The sequence below is a fragment of the Acanthamoeba castellanii genome (genome assembly GCF_000313135.1).
Source record: "Acanthamoeba castellanii str. Neff unplaced genomic scaffold scf7180000084756, whole genome shotgun sequence".
NCBI classification, from domain to species: Eukaryota; Discosea; order Longamoebia; family Acanthamoebidae; genus Acanthamoeba; species Acanthamoeba castellanii.
This window is the reverse complement of record NW_004457498.1, coordinates 59,244-66,746: the sequence shown is the minus strand read 5'-3', so window position 1 is coordinate 66,746 and position 7,503 is coordinate 59,244. Positions and strand designations below refer to the sequence as shown.

The window sequence follows — 7,503 nt, the reverse complement described above, 5'->3', positions numbered from 1 at the left end:
CCTCGTGTCGACAAAGGTCGCCTCAAAGGTGCTGTGCGGCGAGGCGTGTGCGGTGGTGCGTGTGCGGTGCGTACCGGTCTCCTCTTCGACCTCGCGCTTGCCGGCGTGCAGCAGGGATTCGCCCTTCTCGGCGTGGCCGCCCGGCAGCACCCACACCGAGGGGAAGATGAACGCATCGTTCCTTCGTCTGGTTACCAGCACCTTCGTTCCATCTACCACGTATGTGGTTGAGCGTGTGCGGCGTGTGTCACGGTGGATGGATGGATCGAGATGAGGGTACCGTGGTCGTGCGCTTCGATGAGGACTACGACGCCAATCTGCACCCGCGGCTTCCTGAATCGATCTCGGTCGAGCACGTCTGTGGAGGGCAGGGCCTCGATTTGGCGCAGCTGCATCTGTCGGGCCGGGCAGTCGGTGGCGTGACCGAGCGGCACGCCCCCGGCCTCCCCCTCGCCTGCGAGCCTCAAACGCAGCACCAGACCCAATTCGTTGTCCTCCTCTTCGATTCCATCCGGGAGGTGAGACTGATCCAGGATGACCGACGGATGGCTGTGGGCGTCCTGCGGCAGGCCCAGCACATCGAACAGACACGACGCGAACGGCACTACCAGATCGCCCCCTTCTTCTCCTGAACCAGCCACCCGCAGCATTTTTCTGGCAAGAAATGAGTCCAATAAATAAGTAATAATTACAATATAAAAGAAATAAAATACAAAACAGAAAAACTCTTTTTCATGCTTTGGTCGCAAGTGCACTCAGCACGCGCTATCACCGTCGTCATCGTCTTCATCTTCATCTGAGTCTGATAGGTCCTCCTCGCCGTAGGTGCCGCCCTCTTCTCGGCGACAGCACCGGCACTTGCCCCACAGGTGCAGACAATGGTGGGCTGCGGGTCCGCCATTCGAGCATCAGGACAAGAGCGTAGACAAAGCGTCAGAGAAGAGAACGAGGGTGCAGGTGGTGCAAGGTACCTTGCCGGGGTCGCATGCCACAGCAGACGCAGGACTGCCTGTGTCGCAGGAGCTTCATCTGCTGTTCGTCGACGTCGTCGTCGTCGTCGTCGTCGTCGTCGTCGTCGTCGTTGTCTTCCTCGCGCCGCGCGTACGCGGTGGATGCCTCCTCTTGGCGTCGCGCCGCCTCGCGCTTCCGATCGCGCAGCTGCAGCCACGCTGGCGGTTGTTGGCGTCCGCTGCTGCCGTCCTCCGGCTTTGCCTGATCTCGCATCACCGCCTCCGTCGGCCTCTCCTCGTCATCGAGTTGGTCGTCGGCGTCGTCATCGAGTTCTACGTACTCGTCGGCGTCGGCATCGGCGTCTGGCGGGCGGCTCTCCGGCGTGGCCGGTGCGGCTGTCCGGGCGCCCGAAGATATAGGGCGGCGGCACGAAGAGGAGGCCCCACGCACCCTCTTCGGCCTCCCGCTTCACCTCCTCCTCCTCCTCCTCATCCCCCTCCGAGTCCGCGGCGGGCGCGAGCAGTCCTCGAACGGCGCGCACGAAGGCGGACTCGTCGTCGTCGTTGCCGTCGTTGAGGATCACCCGCGAGCAGAGCGCCCGGTAGTAGAGCTGCGTTTCGCTGCACAGTCCGAGGCGCGAGGCCAGGGCGAGGTGGAAGTAGTGGGTGGCCCACCAGCCCCTCCTCTCCTCCCAAAACGCCGCCAGGTCGGCCTCTTGCTCCTGCGAAGCAAAGCAGTAAACGATGATTTTAATTGTAATTACTATTAGAATTATAATCATCACATAATTCCACCTATAATACAAATAATCAAATCAATATAAATAAATAAATAAATTACAGAATTAGTAGTGGCTACACGCCGAGGGCGTACGGGCGTGAGATGGTGCTGTGCCAGCTGCTCGAGGGACTGCCAGAGGAGCGCCCACAGGGACTCGTCGCCGGGGATGAGCTCCACGAGCCGGGCCACCCGCTTGATGGCCTCGGCCAGCGACAGGTGATCTGGCACGATCGTGGACCACCACCATGAGTGCGGGCCGATGAGCTTATAAGGGCGGTTGCTCAGAGTGTGTGGGCAGAGGACTGACGTGGACGTGGACGTACCCTTCGCATAGAGGTCCAGCGTCGCGGCGAGTCCGGGCATGGACGCCGGGTCGAGCTCAAGGAGCGAGCTGACGCTGTCGAGCTGCAGCGTCACGCGGTCGTCCTCGTCGCCGTATCTGCTCGTCAGCTCGAGCTGGAGCCTGTTTTATTTTATTTATTTGTTTGCATTAAAATAGATAAAAATTACTCGGCTGCTACAAATCCCAAATTAAACAAATAACTAAATTTCTAAATAAAATAACATACCTGAGTCCGTGCGGGTCGCGAGGGTGCAGACGGCAATAGGCACGCACCGTTTCGAGCGCCTGTTCGGCGTCACCCGTAAGCACCATCGTCTGCCCCGGTAAGAAAACAGCACACGACACACAACACACGACACACGACACACGACACGCGACACGCGGCACACAAAGGTGAGTCTGGTGCGGTGGGAGAGGTGGGATGCGCGCGTGAGGGAAAGGGGGAAGGGGAGCAGGGTACGCTGGCAAGGAAATGGAGGAGCGCGGGGCCGTCGTGCAGGGCCGTCGCCGTCTCGAGGTGCTGTCTGGCTTGCAGGAGCTGCTTGTACGCCTCGCTGCGATTATCGCCGTCCTCTTCCCACTCCTCCTCTGCGCCAAAAGTGAAAGGTGTAAGTTTGGTGGTCGCGTGTGCCATTAGTGTGTGGCGTTAGTGTCGCAAGGTTGCGTGCGTGCGTGCGCACCGTGGGTACGGGAGGCCGAGGAGAGGATGAACAGGAATATCCCGCAGTAGGACCCATAAAGTGGATTCGATCGAAAGCCCGGCGTGATCAGAAAGCTGACCATCCACCACACGCACCACGCCCAACCACCACACGGCACAAGCCGTTAGATATCGTGTTGTGTGCCGCGTCTGCATGCTGTGTCGCGCTCAAGTGCGAAGAATGTAGGGTTAGAAGTACTTCTCGAGGGAGTCGTATGCATCGCGCCATCGGGACTGACCAGCGAGCGTGAACGCCCTCTCCAATGCCAGTGGACCCATCTACACACCACACACCACCGCACACGCACACACCACCGCACACGCACACGCACACGCGCACCACAAAGAGCGTCAGACAAAGCCCTGAGGGGAGGGGAGGAGCAGTGGTGGTACCAGGACGGGGTAGGCGTGGGCGAGGTGCTGCGCGAGCTGGTGGGCGCCGCGCGGCGGCTGCGTGTTGCGGACCACCTCGAGACCCACCCGCGTGTTGAGGTCGCGCAAGGAGCGGAGAGTGCCCTTCTCCAGGGCAAAGGGTGTGGGGAGCAATCGGGCCGCCTCCTCCCACAGGCCGCTGGTCGTGGCAGAAGTCGACGTAGTAGAAGATGACGAAGAGGAAGAAGCTGCTGCACGCCTCTTTCGCTTGCGAGTTCGAGTCGTCGCGGTGTCATTGTCAACTTCATCTCCATCTCCATCTCCATCTTCATCTACATCTTCATCTCCAATATTGGCGGCGGGCGCGGCGCGGACAAGCCGGCGGAGGAGATGCTGGTGCTGCACGAACTGCTCCCTTCGATTGCGCACCCACTTGGTGCGCGAAGGCTGTTCCCGAAGAAGTGTACGATTTGCATCGATTTTGCTCGCCCCCTCGGCGTTGCTTTGCCGGAAAGGGTAGAGGGCGTCGAAGAGACGAGGCGTCTGATTCTCCTCCTCCAGCCGAAGCATATACCTCATCTTGTGCATGGCTCGTGTCGTGCGGTTCCTTAATCTTTTACGTCAAAAAAATATAAACATAAAATATAAAACAAGACGTTGTGATTTGCGATTTTGTTATTTTAAACCAAATAAGTGCAAACTGGCCGGCTTGGGGGTTGCATTGCTGCGCTCGTTCCGGTGAACACAGTTCAGCCTTTGCTTGCAATCGCTTTCCACCACTTCTCGACCTCATTTTCATCTAACTTGGCACGCTGGCGCAGAAGGACCTCAGTGTGCGGCCGCTCGAGCGACCAACCGAAGCAAACAACAGAAATCCCGACCAAAGGATAGGCCGAACGTTGTTATCTCCGGACAACTGAGAGGAATTTCAGTTTACTCCGAGCCCCTTTTTATTTTATTTTTTTGGCCCTCGCCTCATTATTTCTTCACACACTCCGCTGCGTTTGCACACACACACACCAGCAACAAGCCCCCCACGAGAAGCCTCCTCCTACTCTTCCTACTCGAACTCCTTTTCTGTTGTAAAAATCTTTCCATTTTCTCAATTCATCTTGAATTGCCTCTACACTGGGTACAGTCCTCTCCTTCCTTTGCTCCATGTTCTTTTGTCACTGTCTTGGTGGTACTGACTTGGCTCATGTTCATCTTTTGCTGTTCGATGTAACGGCTAGTTTTTTTGCCGTACTACCAGACAACCACACAACAAGGCCAACACAACATGAGCAGCAACAATGCCTACACGAAGCCGCACTCGGACTTCTCCTTCCCCTCCATGATCCTCTCCAACTGGAAGGTACTGACCGCGGCGTAGCCACCCAGAAACATATTCATATATTTACATGTAAAGTGACATAAATAGTAGAACATATATATATGTTTCATTCATGAATATAATAATAAAATTAATAATAAATGGTGGCGTTGTGCAGGACTTGACGATCACGTGGGCCGGACCCAGGGACAACCCGAACCAGAAGCCCATGCGCTCGCCGGGCGTCACGGGCATGCGGCGCGCCGAGAACAACTGGGCCAAGTCGGCCATCTCCGAAGAGAGCTTCGCCATGCGCGTCAACGGCACCCTCTACAGCGACCCTAGCCTCGTGCGTGCCTCCATCTGCGCGTGTCGTGCGTGTGCGGTGTGTACAGTGTGTGCTCACCGATGGTGGGAACGATCGCCATTGCACGCGTGCAGTGGGACGGCCGAGTGTTCCTGAAGGAGACGGGCGAGTTCGAGAACCACATCGACACCTACGACGGCAAGCCGCTGCCGTTCACCATGAAGCGGTCCTACTACCTGCCGCCCCAGGAGGAGTTCTACATCGTCCGCTACAGCGTATCGCTCCCCCAGTCCTCCAAGGGGCCGTCCACCGCCGAGTACCTTCTTCTTCCCTCTCGCGTGTCGTGTCGTGTCGTGCGTGTGCGTGTCGTGAGTGTCGTGCTCACTGTGCGTGTGCGTGTGCGTGTGCGTGTGCTTGTCGTGCTCACTGTGCGTGTGCGTGTGTGGGTTATAGTGTGCAGCTGCTCGACTATGTGGTGACGGAGAAGAACGCGGACGCGCCGCAGGTGAAGCAGTGGGGCTGGTTCAACACGTACGAGAGCGTCCCGCTGTGGATGGTGGACGAGACCAAGAGCGGCCAGGGCTACTTCACGATGGGCACGTGGGACGCCAACGCCGTGTCGTCGTACCAGGTCGGGCAGGCCACCGATGCCACGTCGCCGCTGTCGCAGTTCATCCACAAGGAGGGCCACCTGGGCAAGGAGCTCGTGGCCGAGGAGCTGCAGGTGTCGCTCGGCCTGGTCGTCAGCGAGACCCTGGCGGCCGGCCAGTCGCTCGACCTCTACTTCTTCCGCACCCTCCACACCGCCTACGACAAGGCCGTCGCGACGTGCAAGCGCGCGCTGGCCCAGCCGCCCGCCTACTGGATCGACCGCACCCAGGCGGCCTACGCCTACTTCCTGGCCAAGGGCAAGCAGCCCAAGTTCACCGACCCGGAGCACGAGCGCCTCTACAAGCACTCGGTGCTGATGATGAAGAACGCGCAGAACCCGACCGTCGGCTGCATCGTGGCCTCGTTCCACCCGGCCTACCTCTACAAGACCTGGATGCGCGACGGCATGTTCGCTGCCATGATCTTCGACGCCGCCGGCTACCACGAGGAGGCGCGCGCCTTCTTCGTCTGGGCCGCCTCGTGCCACCTCCGCTGGGGCCGCCAGGGCTTCCACACCTGCTACGTACGTCCTTTTTTTCCTTCTATTTATTTTCATATTTATTCATTATCAATTTTTATTTACTAATTATTCAAATGACTACCTCGATAATTTTATTTATTTATTTATTTATTTTTAAATTACAGTCGTACTGGACGGGTGAGCCGGTGGGCTTTGTGGATCCCCAGTTCGACTCGGCCGGAGCGTTCCTGGTGGGCGTCTACCACCACTACCGCGTACGCGCTCTCTCTCTTTTCTCTTCAGCTCAACTTCACCAGAGCTGCGCGACTGTGCTGACTTCACCTCTTCTCTCTCTCTCTTCTACTTCTCGTGATGTGCACAGTTGACGAGGTGCACGTCGTTCCTGGAGAAGGTCAAGCACGGCGTGCGCGACATCGAGAACTTCCTGGGCTACGGCGTGGGCATGCACGGCTTCGCGCCGGCCGACTACTCCATCTGGGAGGAGTCGTCGCACCCGCACACCGGCGGCAACATGCCCACCGCCTACTTCACCTTCACCCAGGCCATGGCCGCCGCTGGCCTCCAAGCCGCCGGTACCAACCTTATTATTTAACCCCACGTGCGTGTCGTGTGCGCTCATGTTGTCGTGTCGTGTGGTGTGTGTCGTGTGCTGATAAGTGAGTGTCGTGTGTGTGCAGCGACGTTGGAGGAGGTGTGGGGCGATAAGGACAGGGCGCGCTTTATGCAGGAGCGGTCCAAGCAGGTGCAGAACGCGATCGAGACGCACCTGTGGAAGGAGGACGCGGACGGCCGCGGCGGGTACTACATGCGCTGCATCGCCTCGACCGACGGCGCCACCGACGAGCGGCTCGACGGCTCGTCCGTGGCGGTAGTCTACCTGGGCGTCGGCGACCCCAAGCGCGCCGTCTACCACCTGGCCCACGTACGCAAGGAGCTCACCCAGCGCGGCTACGGCATCGGCCGCTACGCCGGCGATCCCTTCTTCTACGACTCGATCTTCTCGCCCGGCGGCATGGAGGCCGGCGGTCCCACCCCGCCGTGGGGCGTCGTCACCATGTTCACCGCCTTCGCCGAGCTCGAGTACGAGCGCATCCTCGAAGACGCGGCCACACAGGTATGCCAAGCATGTTTATTTTTCCTTTTCTCTTTTGTTTCTTTGCTGACGTCACCTCCTGCGCTGTTTGTTTTTGCAGGAGGAATGTAAGGGCAAGGAGGCGGCGTCGGAGGAGATCGACGCCGTGCCTGAGGTGCTGCCACCGCTGGTCGCCGCCACCGCCGCCGCCGAGGGGCAGCAGAAGAAGGTGGTGCAGAAGCCGATCGACTACCAGGCGATCATGCTCAAGGAGAGCCCGCGCGAGGTTGTGCGCAAGCGACTGCAGTGGATGGTCGACCATGCCGCCGAGGGGCAGATGCCCGTGGGCGAGGCCATCTGTGGCGTCACCGGCAACTTCGTTCCCTCGTCGACGCCCAACATCTACGAATACGCCGGCGTCTACATCTGGGTACGTGCAGCTACACTTTTTCCAACTGCGCCTCAAATATCTTTCTTTTTGTGAGACTGACCTTCACCTCCTCCGCTCTTTGTGCAGGCTGTCCTCATGGAGCA

At 58.8% G+C, this 7,503-nt stretch overlaps 3 protein-coding genes across 3 annotated transcripts in view; 1 reads left to right on the top strand and 2 right to left on the bottom strand.

Annotated features, from left to right (window-relative positions):
- ACA1_393540 (uncharacterized protein) overlaps positions 1–650 on the bottom strand; it is a gene marked incomplete at both ends in the record, with an annotated part of 695 nt that extends 45 nt beyond the window's left edge. The window contains 2 exons of the mRNA XM_004340663.1: positions 1–212; positions 281–650. The exon at positions 1–212 is cut by the window's left edge and continues 45 nt beyond it. Coding sequence (XP_004340711.1) covers positions 1–212; positions 281–650 — 582 coding nt within the window. The remainder of the gene's footprint in view (positions 213–280) is intronic.
- A 105-nt stretch (positions 651–755) lies between these two features.
- ACA1_393530 (uncharacterized protein) lies at positions 756–3,716 on the bottom strand (the record flags this gene model as incomplete). The annotated part of the gene is made up of 10 exons (XM_004340662.1): positions 756–886; positions 972–1,346; positions 1,402–1,672; positions 1,825–1,952; positions 2,055–2,170; positions 2,301–2,389; positions 2,535–2,662; positions 2,755–2,849; positions 2,974–3,053; positions 3,168–3,716. The coding sequence occupies 10 exons, from the start codon at positions 3,714–3,716 to the stop codon at positions 756–758; spliced, it is 1,962 nt and encodes a 653-aa protein (XP_004340710.1).
- Positions 3,717–4,425: 709 nt separating this feature from the next.
- On the top strand, positions 4,426–7,453 carry ACA1_393520 (Carbohydrate-binding family 6 protein; the record flags this gene model as incomplete). The annotated part of the gene is made up of 8 exons (XM_004340661.1): positions 4,426–4,500; positions 4,637–4,807; positions 4,900–5,081; positions 5,219–5,939; positions 6,062–6,151; positions 6,259–6,469; positions 6,575–7,011; positions 7,091–7,453. 8 exons carry the CDS (start codon positions 4,426–4,428, stop codon positions 7,451–7,453), a joined length of 2,250 nt encoding a protein of 749 aa, XP_004340709.1.
- Positions 7,454–7,503: the final 50 nt, after the last annotated feature.